Source organism: Zonotrichia albicollis, chromosome 18 (assembly GCF_047830755.1).
Source record: "Zonotrichia albicollis isolate bZonAlb1 chromosome 18, bZonAlb1.hap1, whole genome shotgun sequence".
In the NCBI taxonomy this organism is placed as follows: domain Eukaryota; kingdom Metazoa; phylum Chordata; class Aves; order Passeriformes; family Passerellidae; genus Zonotrichia; species Zonotrichia albicollis.
The window spans coordinates 13974811-13999066 of record NC_133836.1 but is presented as its reverse complement, the minus strand read 5'-3'; the positions used below and the strand labels follow the sequence as shown (position 1 = coordinate 13999066).

The window sequence follows — 24256 nt, the reverse complement described above, 5'->3', positions numbered from 1 at the left end:
CTCTCACAGCAGGTGAGCATGTGTAGCAGCAGCCCCAGTGGGAACCTGCCTCCCATTTGTCTGCTGCTTGTTACCACCAGTCTGTGCTGCTGCAAGGTCATCCATCTCCCCCCTGCATCCCATTCTGGACCAGGGAGCACCCAAGCAAGGCTAGGCATGTTGCCTGCCCACGGCAAGGCTGGGGCAGGGACAGATGGCATCCAGCTACGGAAGAAATACATTTTTATTAGGAAAGCGCTCTGCAGAGGTGCCAGGCTCTCTCATACCAAACGAATCCCTCCAACTCCATTGGATGGGATGCAGGAACCCCAAGGGCGTCCACCTCCATCCATAAATAGTGCTTCCTCCTGGCCAGGAGCAGCGCCACGGCGGAGGGGAGGGAGGGAGGGTGGCATCGGTCGAAACCAGCTCGACCCCACTCCGGCGGGCACCGGCAGTGGAGAGCTGTGCCTGGAGGGCGCCGGGGCAGGGGAGCTGCTGCCAGCGATGGCGTGGGGCACATCTCTGGCACTGCCCGGGGCACTAAGCAGCAGCTCCCTCCCTCTCCCGTGCTCCGCGACCCCGAGCGACCGGGGCGGAGCGCGGGAGGCGAGCGGCTCGGTTACTGCAGAATATACCGTGGGCACTCTAGTACAACAAGCGCTGCTTATGCGGTCGATAATACTGCTACAAGAAAAGGGGAGGGGGGGGACACGCCAGACACGGAGCCCCCCCGGGCTGGCGGCCGGGCCGGCTCCTGGGCAGAGAGCAGGAGCAGGGCACAGAGTGAGGGACCGGGTCCTGGGGCAGGAGGCACTAAGGCAGAAAGGGAGATGAGTGAGGTGGATAAAGGGAGGGTCAAGGCTCTTCCAGTGCCCCCAGCCTAGTCCAGGCTCCCACGTTCGCTGGTTGTGCTGGCTAATGTCCTTCTGCCCGGCGTGCGGCTCCCGGTCACTGCACTGCCTGAGCAGGCACAGCAGCTGCCCTGGGCGGCTCCAGGCTCGCTTCCCGGCTCTTCTTCCTGGGAGGCTTCTTAATGGGGGTTTTCTTGGCTGTCTGCTCAGTGGGGAGAGTCTGATCCTGGCCGCTGCCGGCACTTGGCTTCTCCATCCACTTGGGCTCCCCGGCTGCCGTCTCGGCGGCCGCAGGGATCAGTTTTTGCAGATGGGGAGAGGTGGGCAGCAAGGGTTTGCTGGTCTTCTGGCCGCCGGCGGCCGCCGAGCGCTTGGCTTTCTGCGGAGGGGTGGGCTTCTCCCGCTGGGCACCCACCCCGTTCGCCCGGATGCCTCCGTCCCCCTTGTTGAGGCTCTGAGTCTTTTCCTTCAGCTGGGCGGCCAGCTCGGAGGCCAGCTGGGGATGCAGCGGCTCGGAGCGGGGTTTGCTGGTGCCGGGGCTGCAAGGAGCATCCCTGGCGTCCCCGGCGCGCCGCTCCGGCTGGAAGGCGCCCATCTTTCGGAAGGCGTTCTGCACCGCCCCGTTGATGGTCTCCATGGGCTCGGAGCCGGCTTTGCTCCTCTGCTTGGGTTTGGTGGGTGACTGCGGCTCCCCGTAGAGGCTGGATTTGCCCTCGGGGACGCCGGGCTCCTTCGGTTGCTTCTGCGCTTTCTCCTTGCTCCGGGCACCGCCCTTCTCCTCCGCTCTGCCCTGCACATGGGCCGACGTCTCGCTCGGACTCCTCTTCCTCTTGGCCAAGCCCTGGCCTTGCTCGGGGCTGCCGGAGCGCGCGGCCACTTGCTCTGGGGACTGGCTGGGCGCCGGCAGCGAGTTGGACTGGCCAGAGCTGTACCTGCCGTGGATCCAGGAGATTTTGGGCTTTGTGGCCGGGTCTGGAGGACGGGGCTTGGTCCTTTCCGGGGACGGCGGCTTCCCGGGGCTGCGAGGCTCCGCGCTGGCATCCTCTTCCTCCCTGGACTGCTTGGAGAGGCGGGCGACCCTGGCGTAGAGCGCGGCGCCGGCCGAGCCCGAGCCGCAGGAGGAGCGCTCGCTGTCCGAGGATTTGAGCAGGGGGGTCTCGCTGCTGTCGGTTGGGAAGGCTCTGACAGAGCCCGTCTCCTTCAGGAACGTGTATTCTCCTGCTTCCTCCCCGCTGACTGGGGCTACCAGCTTGTCCCCGGGACCGGCAGGTGTCCCTCTGTCCCTGCTGTCGCCCATGCTATCTGCGGGAAGACAGCACAGCAGTGTCAGGTGGGATGTGCCTGCGGGGGGAAGGACTGGGATGCTTCCGCAGGACAGTGTCCCACCAGTCAGGCTCCCAGTCAGAGATCTCCTGGCTCTTAACCCTGAGCAGCAAATGCTGGAGGAGGGAGCTCTGAAACCACATAGGAGGCTTGACTGGAACCTGCACTCCTTCCTGGGGCACCAGGAGCCAGGGTGACACGGTCCCCACCATGCAAGAGGGACAGCTCTCCATAGAGCAGGCCCCTGGTGTTGTCCCCGAAGTCCCCTGGGCATGCACCCTGCTCACCTTCATGGGGCACACAGTACACAGGCCCCTCATCCGTGGTGTCAAAGGAAGAGAAGGAGCCGCGGGACGACCAGGATGGGGAAGGCTGTTCCACCACAGAGGGTGGCTCGATGAAGCTGCAGTTCAGGGTGTTTTCCAGGTCATGGTGGGCCACTGTGAGGGCAAGGAACTGCTGTCAGTGTCAGTTCTGCCAAGCCCCCCAGTCCCTGCTGCCAGCCAGGAGGGTGGAAGCTGCACAGCCTCCCCACTGCCCAGCTTCCTGCAGGGACAGGGACAGGGACAGGGACAGCCTCCAAGGCATGGGGACACCTCTTGCTGCACAGTCCCACCAGGTCCCTCAGCCAAGTGTCCACAAAAGCCATCAATCAGCAGTGATGATGCCCAGTATACCCCGTGCTTGTGCTGTGGGCAGCAGAGTCTGTTCAAGCCTCACACTTCCATCTGTCTCCGTCTCCAGCTGCCCAAATTGAGGATTCACATGGTGAGGGACAAGCCACCCAAACCCTCGGTCCCATGAGGACTTGGTGAGTGTCTTGGTGGTCACCCATGAGCTATGCAACCCAGCACAGCCACCCTGCAAAGAGGGTCCTGGCACTGTGACTGTCCCCTTCCCAGGGAGAAAATTAGCTGCTGGCTTTAATTCCACTAATTCCCACTTCAGCATCACTGTCTGCATTTTCCTTTTTCATGTGCTTTTTGCACATGGATTCAGGATGATCAAAGGAAGCCTGCAGCAGAGGGATGTGTATTTTCCCTATTCTGCCATTTTTCAATCCCTTTGCCAGCTCCTTCCCTCCTGAAGCTGAGTAGGAGCATGCCTCCCTTCACTCCCTGGCACTGCCCCTCTGACAAGGGGCCACCCACAGAGAAGCAAAGTGGAAGAGAGAAACCACCAGAGGAAAAACTGTGTTCATAAAACAAAACAGAGAAGTTGAGCAGTTAGGAGTTGTCTGTGCTGGAGTGACCTTTTTTTCAGTTTGATATTTTTTTAAGGTTTTTTCCGCATAAGCTCATGCCCCAACACACCCTGAGGTGCTTCCTCAGGTGCCCACAGCTTCAGCAGCCTCCTCAGGTACCCACAGAACTGAGGCAGCACCCAGCTGGGAGGAGGGACCGATCCTCCCCGAGAGCCATGCAGCAGGAGATGCACTTGTCCCCATCACCTTTCACTGGCTTTTGGGACAGTGACAAGCTGCCTCCAAAGCAGAGCAGAGGCTTGCTTTGGATGAAGGGTTGCAAAAGGGTGGTCCCAGAGGGTGCTGGCACTGCCCAGGCTCCCCAGGGAATGGGCACAGCCCCAAGGCTGCCAGAGCTCCAGCACTGTTTGGACAATGCTCTCAGGCACAGGGTGGGACTGCTGGCATGTCTGTGCAGGACCAGGAGCTGCACTGATGATCCCTGTGGATCCCTCCCAGCTCAGGATAGTCTGTGATTCCATGAAAACCCCATGCACAGAGAGGCTCCCAGCTGTACATGGCTATTGCCTGGTATTTTTAACCTTTGAACATCCCAATTGCATCCCAGTCATGCTGCAATGGCCTGCCTGGACTGTTTGAACCCTGGAGCACATCCCTGATTTACAATAAAATAACTTTTAGAGTGATTGGGATGCTCACTGGAATGTTTATCCTTTACTAGGGAATGTGGCTTCAGACAAGCAAGGCTGTGTAAATGACAGCAGCGCTACACGCTCACCCATGCACAGTTGGGCTTCTTAGAGCAAGGAGAAACAAAAACCCAAGCAGAGATATTTAAAGAGCAAATGGCCCAGAGAGGGGGAGGCGGCAGCTCCAACATGGCTTTCCTTGTAATAAAAACCAAAAAGAGAAAATTAAAAGCAGCCGTCTGGAAGCGGATGAAGGGAGATGCTTCCTGAGAGGAGGCGTGCCGGGGCTGGGACTCACAGCCACGAGGCGACTCCAGGACTGCAGGGAGACCCATGACACAGCCAGATTATGAAATAAGGATATGTAGTGCACCTGGAAGCTTTGGGAGGCTTGGGGTCTCCAGCATGGTTGCCAGGGATTTTTCTTCCCTGGCTGTTGGGGCTGAGGGAAATGTGGATGCTTCCCACAGATCTCTACCTGTCACTGCTCCCCAAAATCTCCCGGAGCCACAGCATCAGGAAACAACCCCAGCCCTGCCTGCACAGTGGCCAGCTGGTCTCAAGACTGGGATGAGGCAGAGAACAGCAGCAGAAAAACCATGAGAGAGGGATCCCAGAGTCCTCCTGGCCATCCCCTCCCACTCATCCCAAGCTCCCCACGACCAGCATCACTCTTGGGGCTGGCTGAGCTTTGCAGCTTGGGGAGGACACGTGGTGGGGTGCTGGGCTCAGGTTAGCCCTGGCATCTTCAGGGTGACCTGAGCAAATCCCACACACAGGGGTACCCAAAAGCTGGCCCTATGGCTGCTGGTGCCAGCCCAGGGTGGCCCTGCAGGCTGCCAGCTCAGGGATAATCCCTGGGGAGATGCTGTGGATCCAAAACTGGTGCCAAGGCTGGGGAGCAGTTTTGAGGGAGGACCCTGAGATTCCAGGCACCCAGTGAGCGCTAGTGGGGCTTCAAGACCTGCAGTCCCACCTGGGAATGTTCTACCATGAGTAGGCTGGTGCTCACTGGTGTTTGAGCCCAGAAGAGAAAACCTACCTGGTGTCAGCAAACAGATGGCCAACACTGTGGGCAGATCCAGAGTGACCAGTGCCTGGGCCAGCCAGCACCAGTTTCACTGTGACATCCCCACAAGGTCCTGAGCACCTCCAGCATTGACCCTTGGGATGGTGCACTTCAGTAACCCTGGGACCCCCCTGCTGGGGCAGGACCAGCATGGGGAACAAACGTCCTCTGCAGGTGGCCACTGGCTGTTGTGGCTTCCACAGCACCAGGTGTGGTCATGATGTGGCAGCCTGGTCACTGGGCATCAGGGAGGTCACTGGGCATCAGGGGGGCAGCTGCTACAGGCAACCCAACAGAGCACTGTCACCCCGGGGTCCCCAGAGCCTGTGGGGGCTCTACCAGACCACGTGTCAGTGGGACTGGGAGCTGCTGGAGCCCACAGGGACTGCACTGTGCCACATAACGCAAGGCAAGCCCTGAGCAAAGCCTTTCCCTTCAGGGAGATGCCAACTCTCAGCTCCATGACGGACTCCAGGAACAGCCCCAGCCCTGCTGGGACCTGAGACCATCCAACCCCTTTCCCTGGGCTGCTGCTGCCCCGTGTACACAGAGCAGCTGGACTGCTGCCAGCCGCCTGCAGGCAGCCCCCCTCACCCTCACTGCACACAGGCACCCTCTGTCCTCCCCAAGCCCTTCCCTGGCCCCTTGCACAAACACAGCCTCTGTGACCCTCTGTTATCCTTGCAGCAGGAATGTTTCTTGGGCCCTGGCACACCCTGCTCCAGGTAGGGCTTTGCTGTGGGTTGTCCCCCCAGCCTGGTGCTGAGTAGTGCCTGGTGTGCTGGGATGGGCGTCACCTCTGTGTCCTGCCTGGGATGAGGGATTTAGCCTCAGGCTGAGCCACCGGTGCCAGGACGTGGCCTCAGGAAGGGGCTGGGCTCAGGAAGGGGCTGGGGTTGAAACGTGTCCCAGCACAGGGCAGGGATTGCTGCCTTCACACAAAGTTTAGTTAATGGGGTTGCAGCAGATCCCCAGCTCCCCATGCTAGGAAGAGTTGCAAGGAGAGTTCAGGGTGCAAGGGACAGCATTCCCCAGCTGCTGGGATGCAGGGGGTCCCCAACAGCCCTGACAGTGCCAGGCCAGGCCAGGGGCTTTGCCAGGTATTAGCAGCTCCCTACAAGCCAGCTCTGTGCCTGGGCAGAGAGTGAGGCTCAACCCAAATGTCTGCCCCTCCATCCTCAACTCTGCTGCACATGGCAGGAGGGAGGGCATCTGCACAGATGCTCTGGCTCCTGGGCTTACTTCAGGATCAAAAGCACTAACAAGGCATCCTGCTGCGTGACAGGGACCATTCCTCTGCAGGGGAACCTCGGGAGAATAAACCCAAAACTACTCAGCAGAGCTCTAGAACCCGGTACAGCCTTTGCATCCTCACAAAGCAAAACGTGCTTGGACATCCAGAAGCTGCAGACAGAAAGGGCTGAGCTCCTGCGAGCTCACACCAAGCACTGAAATGCTCCCAGAGATCTGTGTGTCCCTGCCACTCCCCTGCCATGCTCACCACCCTGCTCTGAGCCACACGTGCTGCCCTGACAGGAGTAAAACCTGGCTCTCTGCACCCTCCCCAAACCCCAGGGCCTTACCCATGACCTTGGGCAGCTTCTGGCGGCGCAGGGGGATGCGTGGGAGCTTCATCCCGATCCGGCTGAACCGCCCACACAAACGCCTTGGAGGCTTCTTGGCTGCTGCTGGGTCGTGGCTGGAGCTGCAGAAAAGGCAATGGCACTGTGAGAGGCGCTGCTCCCTGACCGCTCCGGCTGTTTGTCTCTGCCCAGACCCGGGCAGGATGGCCTTGGGACAGCCTGCGCTCCAAAGGAGGAGTCTGGACTCTTCAGATTTTTAGTCTTCAGATTGTTTATTATTGCTTATCTATAGAATTTTCTTCCAGCCCGACAGAGGTCTGACCAGCAAGGCAGCCAAGGGCACTCTGACCTCCCACTGGGCGGTCGTCTATTTTTATACTAAAAACTACGTAAATCATATTTACCTTTATTTCCCAATACCTTTCACCCATATTAGCAAGTGCACCTTCACCAAGAATCAATCCCAAAGTGCCAACATCACCACAGAAAATGGATGACAAGAAGAAGAAAGAAGGACAAGACATGCCCTGATCCCTCCATCTTATCTCCATAACCCCCCTGTACCAAAATCCTAAAATCTATATTTTCACCCTGTGAATACTTAATGCCTATACCATTTAGCCCCAAGTGATTCTCTTGTCCTCAAACAGGTGGCACATCCCGTGCAGGGTCAAAATCCAACCACCAAGCACTCCTGGCAACATTCCAGGATTTCCAAGCTCCCCAAGGGTTGTCTCAGTAACTCTGGATATCTGGAGTGATGTGCTGAGTTCCCACAGCTCCCCTCCAGGGGTGGGGACAGACTTCATGGGCAACAGAGACAGGCAGCAGCTCAGGGATGCAGCAAGTGCAAAGGGGTTTTGGAGTGATAATGGGGTGGATGAAAAGCAGGGGTGTGCCCAGGCTGAAGGAGTTGAGGACCCACAGAGGCTGCTGCCAGCCCCAGGAACCAGCTTGCATCACACCAGGATGTTGAGCAGTGCCAGGGGATGGTGGGAAGGTTGGATCCAACCACGGCCATTGGCAGTGCAGCCCCAAGATACCCGCAATGTCTGGTCAAGACCCCAAACCTTAAAAAAAAATCATCCCAACCCAAAGCCAAACGTGGCTTCTCTTTATTTGCTCTATGGTTTTGAAGCCTCTTGGGGCCATGCCTTCAACCAATTTTCCACAGCCACGGGAGTGAGTGACTTTGTGAGTTGACTCAAGGGAATCTGCAAGGGACCACGCTGGGACCGCTCCACGGGTCACCCAGTATCTGGGGACACTGTGGTCTGGGCACTCTGGGAGAGAGGAAACTGTCTGGAGCCATTTGCCCTCTCCCTGGGCCATTCCTCACCTGATGGGTTTGTGCTTTATCTGCAGGATCATTACCTGCAGCCTGCAGGCTCTCCAAACCAGCTGTGCCTGGCTGGCATTGAGCTTGCAGGGCTGCAAGGGGAAGCTTCTGGAAAATTCCTGTGCAGTGACTGGTGGCATGAGGGGGTTTTCTCTACATCTGGACGAGCTCCAACAGTCCTCTCATCTCTTGCTAAGCAGCACAAACCTTTCCCCCTGCCTTGAGTCTGTCCCCACTCCTATTATCATGGTAGGATGTTAACCTGGTGCTTCTAAAATGCTGTCAGCATCCCGACCTTGCTGCAGGAACCCATCCTCCCAGCTCTGATCATCCATCCCCACGTGGGACAGTCAGCATCCCCCCTGTCCCCTAGGCCTCATCCCTTTGCTCAGGGATTTGTTCTGAAGGTTTTGGCCATGTCGTGTAGCCCTTGCTGTGTTTCAGGGCCTCCTTTGCAGATCAGCTCCAGACCCTAGTGACTGGAGGGGACTGGGCAGGTGTCTGTGAAATGATGGCCCACGAGAGAGAAACAAAGTCAGAGCAGGAAGGTGTTCCCCTGGGAGGGTTCACCCTGAGTCCCTCCATCACCCTGATGATGCAGCAGGATTGCTCAGACCCTGTACCCACATGGTGTCACGTGAGCAGCACAGTTCTGCCTCAATTTCCCTGCACTACCACTGTCCCAGCATGGTCTCTGCATCCCCCTGTCAATCCCAGAACCCACTGATGTTCCACATTCCCAGCCTGCTGAGATCCCTCCTGTCCCCAGCACTCACCCACTGGCCTCGTCCTTCTTGCGGCACACGCAGCAGCAGCAGAGCAGGGAGAGCAGCAGGATGAGCAGCAGTGCCAGGAGGGCCCCAGCCCCGATCACCCCCATCCTCTGGTTGGCTTCTGCAAGGCAGACCCATGGCTCAGCCTGGGGCCAGCCTGTGGCACAGCCCAGCCCATAGCACAGCCCAGCCCGTGGCACAGCCCAGCCCGTGGCAGAGCCCACCGTGTGGCACAGCCCAGCGCCGGTGCTGGCACTCACCCATGTGGCAGGCGCCCGTCAGGGGGTCACAGGCACCATCATGGCAGCTGCAGACCTCGGCACAGTTGGCTCCGTAGCGCCCAGGAGGGCACGTCAGGTTACAGCTGGAGGGAAGGGCTGGATGAGAGCAGTGCATCCCCCAGCCCAGGCACAACAGCGGGAGCCCTGGGCTGCCAGCTTCTCCCAAACCCTCCCTGTCCCAGGGAGCAGCCTCCAGCCTGCTCCGACACAGCTCCTCCACACCCTGGGGAACCCTTAACCCACAGACACCAGGAGCCCATCACCCATGCAATGGCTTTGCATCACTCAAGGGATTTGGCCCTGCTGATCTCAGACGCTCTTACTGCTCTCTGCACATCACTTCACCATTAGACACAGTAATTAGGAAAGGTCATCAACCCAGCAGTCACATCTAAAGACACCCTGATGTCACTCACAGGGATTCCAGCTCAGCTCAGTGGTGATGTGGCCACTCCAAACCCCACCCTCCACCCAGCCAGGCAAAGCCACAGTGGCCACAAGCTGGGAAAGTGCCCAGATTGACATTTTTTTTGCCTCCAAGAAGGAAAAACAACAGAGCAGCCCTAAGACCCCTCCAGTTTGGTTATGCCTGGTGCCAAATCTCCACTGCTGGTAAAATGACTTCCTGATGGTGTCATGGAGATGATGGGGACAAGCATAAACGGGCACCAATCCACAAGTCTCAAGGGCTTGAGCATGGAAAACATGGTGTCAGCAGATCCATCCCAACCTGTCTTCCGAGCCATGGGCCAAGCACTGCAGAGCAGGACCCAGCTGGAGCTGGGACATGTTGGCAGTGTTGCTGGGCACCAAATCCTCTGCCAGCTGCATCCCAGCTGGAGGGGCTGCAGCTGGACGGAGCCAGTGGGCCCCAGCCCAAACCCACTCCCCTGGGGACACAGCTGCCCCCAGCCCTGGGCACCGTGCCCCGAGGCTGCTCAGCCCATTTCACACTCCAACAACTTGCAAAGTGCCACCTTGGCCAAGCCTGGTGCCTGCTGTGCACCTGTCATGTGCCAGTTGTGTGCCTGTCATGTGCCTGCCAGGATGGGTGCTGAGCTCCCACATCTGCTGTGCTGCACGGGGCAGCTAAAGCAGCAGAACAGGAGCAGAGATAGCCCCCAGCAAGGCCAAAACTCTCACCCCACCACTTGGCCCCACAGCTCTGCCCCAGGCTGAGATTTTGGGAAAGGAGAGGAGGGTGATTTTTTTCCAGGAGAGTCCTGATACTTCTGGGAAAGACAGAGAAGATAATGCACTTTGTGAACACAAAAATATTTCAGCAGCTGCTCCTTTAGCGTGCTCCTGACACAGAGCTGAGAGGACATGTTGTATGGCAAGGACGTTGCTTGTGCCTTCATTGCAGAAATGCCCTTTTTAGCAAAATTGTACCCTGCTGACAAAACCACTGGTTTGGATATAGTCACAGGGATTTGCCTGAGCACCCAGAACATTCCTGAGCCTGCCTGACTGCACCACTTGGCACAGCTCAGCTCAAGGTTCCAGCACCAAGGCTGCATCCTGAGCATCCCCGCATCCCCCATCCCCACCTTCCCAGTGCTGTGCCAGGGTCTCAGAACAGGTTAATCCACACTCAGCCCTCTGGCACTGTGATGAAAGCATCACCACGGCCCCTCAGTAATATTCTAATACCTCTGAGACCCTCTCACCTCTGCCTTTGCTACCAAAGGTGGCCATGATGCCCAGGCTGGGCATACTAAACTGGTGCCAGTGTCCAGCAACTGTTCCAGCACCACAGGTAGGTGGAAAAGCCCCACCACACCACCCCTCAAAATGCAAATGCTCTCTGTTTTTATGCCTTCAGTGAAATGCCAGCACGGGCAAGATGCCAGCTCTAAATCCCCATCCTCGCTGTCACCCTCTGTTAGTTGCTGGGAAAACCTGAGCACCACGCAGTGGGACCTGGAGGAGCTGTCTGCATGTCCCAGCTGGGTGGAAAATGCTTTCCTCATCTTTTCACACAACATTTCAGTCCCATGCTGGGAAAAACTACCCGAGGATGAGTAGACCCTTGATGGTCCCTGTGCCCCTGGAGTGGGGGAAGGAGAAGGCCTGGGGAAGACCCCAGCCAGAGGCAGAGCTTTAAGTGGGAGCCCTCCAGGAATGCCATCCCTTGTGAGGCTGTTTGTAATTCTGTGATGTGGTTTTCTCTCTGTTTTTGGATAGAAATTCCACCCTTGACTTGAAAAACCCCAACAAACCACCACTTTTTGTTGATTTGTTTTTGCCAAACAGGCCTTTTCTAAAGCACAACACCCCTTGCTGCTCTGGGAGTTTGTCCTTCCCTCTCTGCTCACCAATCATCCCAACTATCACCCAAGAGCACTTCTGCTGCAGGAAACCTCTCAGCTGGCAACAGCACAGGGCACAAGGGGGCAGGAGGTGCCCGAGAATCACCTGTGCCATGAGATGCCCCCAGGCAAGCTCACCAGAGCCTCACTTACTATGTGCCATGGGAGCCGGGGTGGCAGAGGCACTGCCCAGTCTCGAAGTGGCACTGGCCATTGACGCAGTCGCTGCAGACGAAGGCGCAGTTCTCCCCATATGTCCCGTTCCGGCACTTGGTTTCACACCTGGGAGGGATGAGGGCAAGAGGCTGGAGCACTTGGGGACCTCCAGCATCCCTCCACATGCACGGAGACAGGGCTGTATATCACCGTGGTGGCTTGTGGTTTCTGAAGCCAGGAGAGGGGTACAGGAATAGACTGAGCCCACTGACACAGCCATGGAACTGGAGGGAGTCTGCGAGACCCCTGCCTATGTCCCACGGACCCTGGATGGCTCAGTGGGGCTCAGCTCTCAAACTGGGATGCGCTTCTGCAAACTACCGTGCCCAGGATCGGTTCCAGGGCTGCAAAACCCTTCAGTGACCCCGTTCCCTGGGAGAATCAGGGAAGTCAGGCACTGCTCTCCCAGAGCCCAGTGCTGCACCCAGCGGCACTCACCGGTCTCCGATCCAGCCTGGATTGCAGTGGGAGCATTTGCCATTGATGTGATTGCAGGTGTGGCCATCCTTGCAGGGGGGACAGAGCTTCTCGCAGCCCTCTCCGTAGAAGCCGGGTGAGCAGGGCTGGTCGCACTTGGTGCCATTCCAGCCCGCCTCACAAGTCAGGCAGCGCCCATCGGCCACGGTGCACGGCTGCAGGCTCTTGCACTGCCCACACCTGCAACGAGGGAAACCCATCACCCACCACAGCCCAAATCCTCCTGCTGCCACCTCCCAGCGGTGCCGGATCAGAGCCAGCAGCAATGGCCACTCACCGCCTCCTGCAGCCCTGGCCGTAGAAGCCGGCCGGACACGGCTCGCGGCAGTACTTGCCCCGGTAGCCCGGCTCGCAGGTGCAGGTGCCGTCCACCTGGTTGCACTTGCCCTTGTAGCACTGGCAGTAGCGGTCGCAGCGGGGCCCGAAGGTCCTGTCCCGGCACTGGCAGCGCCCCGTGAACTGCTCGCAGGGCGAGTTGTTGCAGGAGCACTGGTTGTTGCAGCCACGCCCCCACCAGCCCGGCTGGCACAGGCAGTTGCCTGTCTGCTGGTCACACTGGGAGTTGTGGCTGCAGTAGCAGGAGCTGGAGCACTGTGGGCCCCACCAGTTGGGCTCGCAGGTGCATTTGCCCGTCCTCTGGTCGCACTTGCCGTGCTTGCAGAGGCAGATGTTCTCGCACTTGGGGCCCCAGCGGTTGAGGTTGCAGGTGCACTGGCCCGTCACATCCTCACACTGCCCATTGGGATGGCAGGTGCACATCTCCTTGCAGTCGGGACCCCAGAACTGCCGGGGGCACTCTGTGGGGAGAGCCATCAGCCTCAGCACTGCTCACAGGGACAAACCCATGCCAGACACCAGTGGAGCCCTCCAGTCCCCCCAGCACCTCTTGACCACAGTCCTCCCTCTCCTCCCCACAGAGCACCCGATCTAAGAGGAGACCCTGGCAAGAGGACAATGCCCTGGGAAACAGAGCCAGGGGACAGGCAAGGGCAGAGCTGGAGCATTCACAGTTCCATCCCTGATGATCTGCTCTGGAAAGTCACCCCAGGATGAGCCAGGTCCACCCCGGTGAATGCCCTGAGGACACAGAGGCGCCCGCCAGTACTCACTGGTGTCGCAGTTGGCACCAAAGTAGCCGTGGCGGCAGCGGCACTCGCCGGGCCTGACGCACACCTCGTTCTCCTTGCAGGTGAAGTTCCCCTCGCACACGGCTGGACAGATGGACAGACAGCAGCCATGAGTACCAGTGCTTGTGCCCTAAAGCCCCCCAGGCCCCCCCAGAGCAGAAAAGGGGCTGTGCAGTGACCCTCTGAGTGCTGCTGAGCTTGGCACTGTGCCACCCTGGCAAGCAGCTGCCTGGGCTGGATGGGGCCCTTTGCAGAAAAATTCCACCAGCCTCCCGTCACCCAGCTCAGCTCCACCTCTGCCACCAAGAGAGGAGGCCACCCATCCTAGCCACCAGCCTCCTGCCACCCAGCCAAGCCATGTCCCTGCCAGAGGCTGCACCCAATGGTGCTGTCCCAGCTCAGCTCCGCATTGCTAGAGGGGAGAAGGGGACACAGGGTAGAGGGGTTGTGGGCACTGTCATCCCACACTGCCTCTCCCATGTGGCCACTTGCCCCCAAAGGCCACCAGCCACTCTCCTGCCCAGGGGATCATGCTGAGACCGACGCCTGGAGCCAGCCAAGCACAGGATGTGGTGCAGGCAGATCCCACACCGCCCTGGACAAGCTTCCTTAGGCACTGGGGCAGGGAGAGACAACCACCCATCCCAGCCACCTTACCTGGGAGCTGTTAGACCTACGGTGATGGATATTATAGAAATCCCTAAAATAGACAGATTACACAGGTTAGGAGCAGTGAGTCTAACGGTTAGAGCAGGTTTGGGGGCAGGAGATGAGAACAGCTCACTGTGGCACCATCCTCCCCCCACTGTCCTGCCAGACCCTGTCCTTCTCCCCTCCAAGCAGGCACATCCTGCTCCCAACGCATGCAGTGAGTGGTTAAGGGCTCATGCACAGTGGGTTAGTTGGTTATGTGTGCTTTGGTCCCAGCTGCAAAGTGCCACCTCCAGCTCCCCTGGGGTGTGGTGGGCCCTGTGGCCGGCTGAGCCTGTGGGGGAGCCCCAGAGCAGCTGCCTCCACTGTGGTGGCAATGCAGGGAATGATGCTCCCAGGGTTCCATGCTGAGCATCCATGCTGGGCTCACTGTGGCCCCCAGTTAAGAGCTCTGACACCTTTTAGGGTCTCAGCCCAAGCTCAGGGGTCTTTGGCAGCCCCAATACCTCTTCCCAGTGAGGCCACAAGAGACCACGTGCCTGGTGTGGGCAGCTTCAGCTTCACTGCTGGCTCTGGCTCAGTCCCCACGCTGCTGCAGCATCTGTGAGGAATCTCAGCCCCATCCCTGCAGCTGCACCTTCACCCTGGGGGACACTTCACTGTCCCTTAGGGCCCCGAGCAGCACCCCCAAGTCCTCAGACTCAGAGCTGGCTGGCAAGGAAAGAAACCCCCCCAGCTCTGAGCCCTGGGGAGCTGAGCACCCATTCCATCCACACGGTGTTTGCCTGGGGCACTGCAGGGAGACAGGACAGGGAGTCCCAGCCACAGGACACATCAAGGTGGCCCCTGACAGTGGTGGTGAGGCCAGGAGGGCTCAGTGAAGGATGGGCAGAGCCCAATGAAGCAAAATGCTGGTGTTTACCTATTAAACACTCGCTCCCTTGTTGCCTCCATCCCTGGCAGCACACGAAAGCTGAGGAGCTGCAGGGATAAAAGAAAGTATCACAAATAGTTACAACCCTCAGAAAGTCCTGGCCCTTCCCAAAAACCCACCAGGAGCACTGAAGCCATGATGGTAAGAGATCCTGCTGGGAGTTTCTGCACCTCCAAAGAGGAAGAAGAGCTCTTGGCTCCTCCTCCAGCACACAGAGAGTTAATGGATCTGCTGGGAGATCCCACGGATGCCCCACCAGCCACTAAGGTGATGCTAGGAGTAAGAATAGGACCAGTTTTTCCCATTAATGAGTGATGAAAAAGCAAAAGTCATGTGTGCAACCTCCACAATAAAAAAAAATCCGAAGGCCTACCCCCCCCCCCAAAAAGAAAAAAAAAGAAAAAAAAAAGAAAAAAAAAAGAAAAAAGGGAAGGCTCTAAATGTCCCAGGGGAAAAGATGACTTGAATTGCAGGCCAGTGCTTTGTGGCCCGGGGATGGAATCCCAAAGGCAGGTTGGAAGCACCTGGCTGGAATGGCTGGAACACAGCCAGCTCCCAGGGAGTGTCCCTATGTAGAAGCAGGGGAAGGCCAATTGCAGGCAGCTGGAATGTGTCCCTGAGCTCTTGAGAGTCCTGGAGTGCCATCACCTCCAGGGACTGCCAGGCACAGCATCATCAGGCAAGGCATTTTTGGCTCAAGCTTGACCAGGATGGGGGCTCAGACCCACCCAGAGGCTTGGCCAGGGATGCTCAGCTCTCTGCTGGGAAGGGACACGTGGGGACATCCCACCCACACTTTGTCAAAGAACCCCCCATGGCAAATGTTTGGGGGCTCATGATGCTGCAGTTGGGGGTGGGGAGTTCACTCCCTCCCCATGACCCCACAGAAATCTCTGTCCATCCCTGGAGCCACCCACTCCTGCCTGGGGTGACCCACAGGGAGGGAGCGATGCTGAAGGGTCGCAAACAGCCCCGGCCGCTGCCGCAGTCAAGGGAAACTTCACCCGGGCTGGGCTGGCGCTGCAGCCTGGAATGCATCTGGCTTTTTCTTCTTCTTTTTCCTTTTTTTTCCCCTTTTCCTCTTTATATGTAACAAATGCAGAAGAGGAGGAGACAGCGAGGAAGCGCTCGCCGGAGCGCAGCGCGGTCACAGGACCCGTCTGGCTGCCAGACCGCCCGTCCCGTCCGGGGCTGCCAGCGGCGCCTCGGCCCCGCGCCCCGCGGCCGCGCCCGCCCGCAGCACCCACCGGGACCCCGCGGCGGGGCCGGCGGCGAAAAGCTGGAAAGGAGGCAGAAAAGAACCACAAAAATGATTCAAGGCCTGGAAAAAATGCCTTGCAGCCGGAGCCCAAAATAGCTCCATCTCTGCAGCCTCTGGAAGCGGCCCCAGGATGCTGCAATGGCAGCGGCACAAACACCCTCCCACACGGACCCTTGGGGCTCTGCTCCCCCCGAGCATGCAAAGGGTTAATGCATGGGGTTAATATCAAAGGGGGGCAACCACCAAATCGCTTCCCTGAGGACTGGGCAGGCTGGAGTCAAGGTCCTCTGCAAAAGGCTTCGGGCTGTGCCCCCCAAAAATCTTTGCCAGCTGTGCTGGGATACTCAGGCAGAGGTGGAGAAGGGCCCATGGTGCTCTTGCCCTCCCACGGCATGGCCAAAGCCTCACTGTTGCACCTGGGGTTGCTTTCACCAGTCCACCCTTTAGAAATTCAGTTTGGTGGCTTTAGAATGAAATCATCACAGGTTTACCAGAGGAAACCCTTCCACCTTGGAAATCTGCCTCCAACAGCTCAGTCTGGCCACCAAAATGGGCATTGCCTAAAATGTGCCAAAAAATATCCTTTGTGATGAGTTGATGGTGGGAAGCTGGGAGTTGCTGGGACATGGTGGCAGGAGGGGAAAACTTCTGCCATGAGCTGGAGGAGGTGAGCGGCACCACAACCACCCCAGCTGGGAGCCAGCCCACCGCCTCACAGGATTTGGGCTTATCTGTTCCCTGATAGCTTATCTCTCCTTCCCTGTGCCTGCTGATGGTCTCCCACACCCTGCTCAGCACCCATCTCATTTATCAGCAGCTTTGACAACAAATAAACTTGGTCCTGTGGCAAGGAGAGGTAGCCAGGATGTGGCACTGGAAAGCCATTGCTCCCAGCGGGGTACACGGACTGGTCCCAGCACAGGCAGCCCACAGAGGGACAGTGCAGGCTGCAGGTCACCAATGCTCACCAGGGTGGGGGACTGAAAGGTGTTTCATGGCCTCAGCTCCTTGACAAAGGGCTTGTTCCACATGCCCCCTGACCACTGGAAAAGGATAACTGAGAGTTGTGTTTAAAAGCTCGTTCCTGATCCACACGGACATGGCACTGCAAACATCCATTCTGCAAGTACTTTTTTTCCTTCAAAGCACTACAAGTGCTGGGAAAAAAACAATGAAAATCTGCCTCTGAGCTGTGGCCAGGGCTTGAGACCTCAGCTGATGTGGAGGAAAAGGAGTGGGCTGTGTGCAGAGCTGGAGCTGTCACCTGCAGGGACAAGCCCTCCATGCCAGGCTTGCCCCTACCCCACAGTCATGTCCTGCTCATGCTGAGCAGCACTGGGGTCTCAGCTAATGATCCCAGGCTTTTCACAAAGGTAGAATATTTTTATGGTGGATTAGTATCCTACAGAGAGGCCTCTGAGGCAGGAGGGGTGGCTCCTTAATGAGACCAGCACAGCCTGCCCTGAACAATGAGGAGCAGGCTCACATCCCTGGAAGCAGGAACAGGACTCCGGGGCTCAACTGGGAGCTGCTGCATGTGGTCCCATGTGAGACCACCCAGCTCAACCCATGGATGGAGCTGCAAAGGAGCCCTGCAGACACCCAGCATAACCCTGGTGCTCAGAGAACCACTGGCACCCTCCCCATGCCCACTGCTTCTCCATCCCCGCCCTACTGCTCCTTCCAAGCATCACCCCAGTGCTCATGTTCCTCTGTGCCACCCAGCTGGCACACAGTGTGCCTGGGATAACTGGGTCCCAGGCACTGGCACTCCCCAGCTGATGCCAGTTGCAGCTCCCTGACACTAGCCTCAGGGTGCAGACAGACAGACAGATCCCCAGTGCAGGCAGGAATAGCATCATGAGCATAAATAGAAACCCTTTGGGCAGAGAAATAAAATTAAAGACTAAAGGAAAAGAGAATGTTAGCAAGAGAGCAGGACAGGGTCAAAGCAGTGTCCAGGCTGTCACCACTGGCACCTTTGGTCATACCAATGGGAAACAAATTATAAAAGAACTTCAAATTTAAGGATAAGTTGAATTTAGAACACAAAACCCCAAAGAGCCCCAAATATGCCCTTTCCTTCTGCCCTAAATTATTCCTTGAATTTCTACTTGGGACCCAGGCCCCAATAAGTCACACAATCCTGAGCCCTCTGAAACCCATGGTGGCATCTCCACAGGATGTCTGAAGGGGCTTTGCAGAGCTAAGGGTCCAACAAGCTCCAACAGCCTTGGGTGGAGGATACTGGGACCTCCTCCCAAAGCCACCTCCAGTCCCAGAGCCCCTGGCCTCAGGAGGGCAGCATCAGGGCCTTGGGGCCACTGGGGTGGGTTTGGATGGCAACGTATGGAGAGGCCTCCATGTCCACTGTACACAGCAAGGATGGGGGTGGGTGGAGAGGGAAGAAGGGTTTGCAGAAGGGTGAGGGATAGAAAATGATGCAAACTTCATCTGAGCTTCCTAGGGACTGTCTCTGTCCCATCACCCCAGCTCCTAGGCTGCCTGCAGGCCCCAGTCCTGCCAGAGGATGGATGGACACAACCAACATCCAGTGCCTCTTTCACAGCCATGGCACCCATGGGGGGCACAGTGAGTGAGACCGAGCCCATGGTGCTGGTTCCACACCTCCCCCGCCTTCATCCCTGGGGATGAGGGGTCCTTGTGCATGGGGAGAAGCCAGGCCCCTCACCCCCAGCACGTGGGGCAGCATACAAGGAGCAAGGTGGGGACACCACTCGAGTTCCCTGTGCCACCCCGAGATGCAGTGGCACTTTGCTGTGCAGATCACTCCCCGAGGAGGGACGACTCCCTGCTGTCCAGAAGCAGCACCGGCGGGAGCTGCGCCTGCTCTGGCTCGTGAAATGCCTCCTTAGGAAACTCCGGCTGTAATTTGAGGAGGGGGCACCAGCGCCCTGTGGCCCTGCTGAATGGAGCCATTATGCGGCCCCTCTTGCTTGAAGCACATGTTTTCCTTGTGGACTCTCCTGACCTCACAGGCGAGATGTAAAGGTGCATTTATGGCCTAGGCCCCCCATCAAGCACGGGGGATCCAGCTCTCCCAGGCGGGAGGCAGGGACTGTGGGCTCTCTCCCCTCTTGCTGGGGCCAGCCTGGCCCGGGAGCCGGGGCAGACCGAGCCTGAGTGCTGCAGAGCAGCCCAGCTGAGGTGATGCTGCTATGTAAAGGGACCTGTGAGACACTGGGAGCCGGGAGAAGCCAGTGCCATCTGCCGAGACCCTGTCCCAGCCCGGCAGGCAGAATATGACCCCGGGACAGCTAGACAGTGCCAGCACCCACTTTCTGAAGCCAAACACGAGGGTCTTGGGGCTGCCAACTCCACAATCCCCAGCAGCCTGGGACAGCTTTACCATGATACCCGGAGCATCCTGCATCCCACCAGGCCAGGGTCAGCAGTGCAACCCGATCCCCGGAGACACCCGGGACGGGCTCCCCAGCGCAGATCCTGCCCCAGGGATGCAGGATTGCCCTCCTCTCACGACTCCATCCCCAGAGACACCCAAACCCAGCTCCCTACAACAGAATCGGCCCCGGGCATCCAGGACTGGCTCCGAGGGCATCCCTGACCGGTTCCCCGCAGCCCCGCGCGTGTCAGGAGCAGTCCCCAGGTCCCTGCCCCACTCGGGCTCAGCTCCTCACGCTCTCCCCGCCGCCGGCTCCCCCCGCCTCAGCCGCGCACAGGACGGACTTTGTCTTGGAAGGCGCCCAGCGCCGCGGCTGCCCGCGATGGGGGATGGACCGGCGAGCCCGTCCCGTCCCGTCCCGCGGCCCCGGCGCCGGGGTCCCGTCCCGCCCCGCACACCTGCCCGGCCCCGCTCCTACCCGGCGGCCCTGCAGACGTTCCTGCCGCGGGGGCTCAGCTCCTGGGCGGCTCCGCGCCCCAGCACCGACAGCAGCAGCAGCAGCGCGGCCCCGGCCCGGGCGCGGCGAGGCGGCCGCAGCCCACGGGCCGCCATCAGCGGCGGAGCGCCGGGGCCCAGCCGCAGCCGGCACAGCCCCGCCAGGGCCGGGCGCTGCCCCCCGCTCGCCGCCGGTCTCCGCTGCCGCTCGGCGGGCGGAAGCCGAGCTACGATCCCTCCGCCGCCGCCTCCCCCGCGCCCCTCTCTGCGGCGGCGGGAGGGGCTCCGCCGCCAGCCAGGAAATTCCGCATTGGTTCCCCTGACGGCGGGCCAGGCTCCGGGGGCCGCCGCCGCTGCCGCCCCGGCCCCGGGCAGCGCCGCCCCGACGGCCCCGAGAGGCTCCACCGGGTGGGCAGCGCCGCTGGAACCGGGGAGGATGCGGAGTCCCGGCTTCCAGCGCAGCCCGGGGGTCCTGCAGCTCCCGGGAGTCCTGGCAGTGCCGTGGCTCTGGGTGGGGACGGCCCGCGAACCGGCAGCACCGGCGCTCGGCTGTCGCGGCGGTTTGGAAGCCGCAGAGCCCCGGCAGTCTTCGGCAGTCTGGTGGTCTCCGGGGTCTGGGTCTCCCGGGATCCAGCAGCTCCAGAGGTTCGACAGCCGTGGGTGTCCCAGAGCTCCGGGTTTTGATTGTCCCGGGGGTCCGGCAGTCCCAGGCTCTGGCTGTGTCTGGAATCCGGCAGCCCGAGATGCGCAACAGCCCTGAGATCTGTCTGACCTGTGGTTCCAGTAGCTCCAGGGGTCCAAAGACCCCAGGGTCAGCCTGTCTGGCAGTTTGGCAGCCTTCAGGAGCCTGAAAGCCCCTCAGCATCCCCCTGAGCCAGGGATCCAGCAACTCCAGATGCTGGAGACAGGCGCAGGATGTGGCTTCCCCAAAGGTCTGGTAGCCCCAGGTGTGTGACAGCCCCACTGTCCAGCGGTCCTGCACAGGTGCCAGTGATCCGGCATCTCCATGTGTCTGGCAGCCCGGACCAGTCTGTTGGGAGCTGTGCAGGAGCCATGGAAGCGAAATGGTGCCTGCAGCAGCGGAGCCAAGGGCCATGTACAGCGACAGAAAGGCTGCAGAGCAGCTGTTGGTTAACCCACTGTAAGGACACAGCTGGGAATCGGGGGGACACCCTGGGCACCTGCACGAGTCCCACATTTCTACCAGGGTGGGCAGCCAATGAACCTCCTCAGCCTGACAGTGCAGCAGCGCTGAATGGGCCAGGGCTTCCTTGGCCAGCAACCTGTGCCAGCTGGATTTTCAGCTCAATGGTCACTTGCAAGAGAGCTCAAGGTTCTTTGAGTTCCCAGGACACCTGACAATAGCATGGGGGAAATGTGGATGGGACATTCTGGACATCTCCCTTAAGGTAGTGCAAATGCAGCTAGACAGCTGCATGTGTCCCCTCAATACTGATGGCTTGCATAGAGCTGGGGGAGTGTACAGACAGTGCATCTCTCAAAGAGCTGCCTCTGAGCACCACACACCCTCCTGGGGATGGGGAGCCTCCATCCCTCTAGGCAAGAGCTGGGCAGCATCCTTCTGGAGAGGATCAGGGAGATCTGAGCACCTTGGGATCTTTGCATCAAGCAGAGAGCAAAGGCACTTGGTGGCTTCTCTCCATCTTCAGTATTGGCAATACTGATGCACGTGAAGGCTTCTCTCCTGCTCAGACAGGTGACTCCCAATGGAAAGTCTCTGGTGGTCTTATCAGTGGGAATGTGACCACAGGACAGCAGCCCCTCTCTCCCCTCCTATTTGCCCTGGCACATTCCACCTGTTTGGCAGTAGCACCAGGGAGTAGCATCCCTTGCCCATCTCCCCCTGCCTCCACATCCCTGTGCCCCCTGCCCCACCCTGCTCACAGCTGCTGGAGTGAGTAAACCATAGGGGCACAAATTGCTTCTTCCTTAGGATGACTCAGGCTGAGCTCGGCATCCCTTTCTGCTGAGGAAAGAGGGGTGAGGAGGTTCAGCTCACAAGTTAGGTAGAAACCTGGGTTTGGTGGTGGTGCCCCCCCGGGCAGTTGTGTCCACCTGGAGCTGCAGGCTCACTCAGGCTGTTTCCACAGCTTCATCCCCCTGCACTGTGCTGAGCAGGCCTTGTGCTCTGCTGTCCCAGTCACAATGAGTCAGGGCAAGATCACACTGCCTCACCTTCGCTGTGCTGGTGCTTTGTGTGAGGATATGTCAGCTTTTGTATGGTTTTTTGGCTTCCATAAACTTAACTTGTATTTCTCTTGGCCAGCAGGCAATGCAGCTTGACTGCTCCGTTTCTACCCGTGTAAGCCAGGGCAGGGCAGGGGCTGGGCTGCAGCCAGGGAGATAAGCTGTTCCCTCAGAAGATGCTGCCAGCTGGCATAAGAGGCTGGAGAAGCTGAGGATGCTGTGGGCAAGAGGCAAGGGGAGGTTTCACAGTGCTCTGGGTTGGCTGGTGCTGCCAGGGCCTGGGCACTGCTTATCCCACAGGAGGCACCCACCCCTCCCTCCTCTCCCCCTGGTCCTGGCCAGGCTGTTGTCCATACAGAGCTTGGCCCATGCTTTCCATCACACCGTTATTTGCAGTTCCCATTTCTAACCCTGCCAGGTGCCTGTCTCCTGTCTTTCTGTGTTTTGGAAAACATCCCAGAAGAAAGGAACCCCAGCACTATAGTATTTCTGAACACAAAGCTAAGCAAAAAGATGCTGTTCTGTCAGTTCAAAAATCTGCATGGCCGCTTGGATGGGCAGGACTGCACAGCAGGGCAAGGTGGGACCTACAATGTGGGGTATTGTCACCATCCTCAGTGTGCCCAGGCTGTCAGGATTTCAGCCTTTCTGCAAAGATTTGGCTCTTTCCCCTTGCACCTCCCCTGTGCAGCAGCACAGGGTCCTACACACACACACACACACAGACAGACACACACAGACACACACGCACAAACACAGACACAGACACACACACAAACACACACCCCCACCTTTCCCTGCTTCCTCTTCCTCCAGGACAAGCAGAAAACAGGAGCAACAAAAGGCAGAACTGAGCAGGGTGGGGAATGCCTGGGACATGGGAGTGTTGGTTGGGTCAGTGCATCCAGAAATAAAAGTGGCAGTTGCTAATTTCTGGCTGAGCATGGATACAGCTGTGCCAGGGGACAGTAGGGTGGGATATCAGGGCAAGGCTCTTCCCCCAGAGGGTGCTGGCACTGCCCAGGCTGCCCAGGGAATGGGCACGGCCCCGAGGCTGCCAGAGCTCCAGGAGCATTTGGGCAGCACTTCCAGGGATGGACAGGGTGGGGCTGTTGGGGGTCTGGGCAGGGACAGGGGTTGGGCTTACCGGGTCCCTGGATTGGGCAGGGCCAGGAACTGGATCCTTGTGGGTCCCTTCCAGCTGAGGATATTCTGTGAAAGGTTGTGGGGAACTGGAGATTTGGGGGTTTCAAGGGCATTCTGTGCCTTGGGTGTTCAGGAGGCAGCAGCTGCAGCCCTACACAGCCCCTACAAACAGGCACACACTGCCCCAGGCTGCAGAGCTGCCCTGTCCTGGGAACAGGGCTGGGGAGGGGATTATCTGCAAAAAAGAGGGCCAAGAGGGACTTCTGCCCTCCTACACATGTCTGTGGGTCTTTGCATCAGCCAGCCCTGGGTGCAGCTGCAGCGTCAGAGCTCAGCCCCTGGGGCACCAGGGCACTCTGTGCCACTGTCACAGCATCCTGCTTGCATGGGCTGGAAGGCAGCCCAGAACATCTAGAACATCTCCCATCTTCCTTTAAATTCCAGGAGCCCAGCCGCTGCCTGCACCAGTGCTGTTCTGGTCTCCTGCTCCAGGCAAAGCTCCCTGCTCCCCTCCAGGTTTATTTTTTTAAGGCAGAAGAGTCTCAACTAGAGAAAAGGCAGGAGATGAACAGCTCTGGAAAGTCAAAACATCACCCCTTTAGTGTGGATGGCTCACCAAGTATAGAGGCTGACCCCCAAAACAAGGAGACACTGCCACAGCTCCAGGCAGGGAATCCCAGAGATGCCTGTGGTCCTGCAGAGCCCGAGAAAAACTGCTCCTAATTTGAGGCATGAAATCCTGCAGGGTGCATGTCACCCCAAAAGCAGGTCTCTCCCATGCTGCCGCCCCCTCTTCTGCAGGTATGGGGATGGCCCAGGGCTCCCAGCTCCCCCAAAGCCATCACAGGAAGCTCCACAGCTTCTCCAGCCCCTGTCCCAAGAAGTTTGGTCTCACTCCTTTCCCCAGGCTCTGGCTCAGGCCAAAGCATGCAGCATTAACCCTTCCTTGAGACCACAGCAGTGCCTGGGCA

At 58.9% G+C, this 24256-nt stretch overlaps 1 protein-coding gene across 2 annotated transcripts; it reads right to left on the bottom strand.

Moving 5' to 3' along the window:
* Positions 1 to 205: 205 nt before the first annotated feature.
* On the bottom strand, positions 206 to 20663 carry SCARF2 (scavenger receptor class F member 2). 2 transcript variants are annotated; one of them, XM_074554183.1, is made up of 12 exons: positions 19915 to 19995; positions 14800 to 14858; positions 13884 to 13926; positions 13209 to 13310; positions 12377 to 12896; positions 12061 to 12279; positions 11560 to 11688; positions 9074 to 9177; positions 8817 to 8934; positions 6702 to 6823; positions 2444 to 2596; positions 206 to 2135 (listed from the first exon to the last, which is right to left on the bottom strand). In XM_074554183.1, exons 5-12 carry the CDS (start codon positions 12856 to 12858, stop codon positions 931 to 933), a joined length of 2532 nt encoding a protein of 843 aa, XP_074410284.1. In that variant the 5' UTR covers positions 12859 to 12896; positions 13209 to 13310; positions 13884 to 13926; positions 14800 to 14858; positions 19915 to 19995; the 3' UTR covers positions 206 to 930. The 2 variants fall into 2 exon arrangements, with proteins under 2 accessions (XP_074410284.1, XP_074410282.1); XM_074554181.1 differs by lacking the exon at positions 13884 to 13926 and having other exon boundaries at positions 19915 to 20663.
* Between the last annotated feature and the right edge of the window lie 3593 nt (positions 20664 to 24256).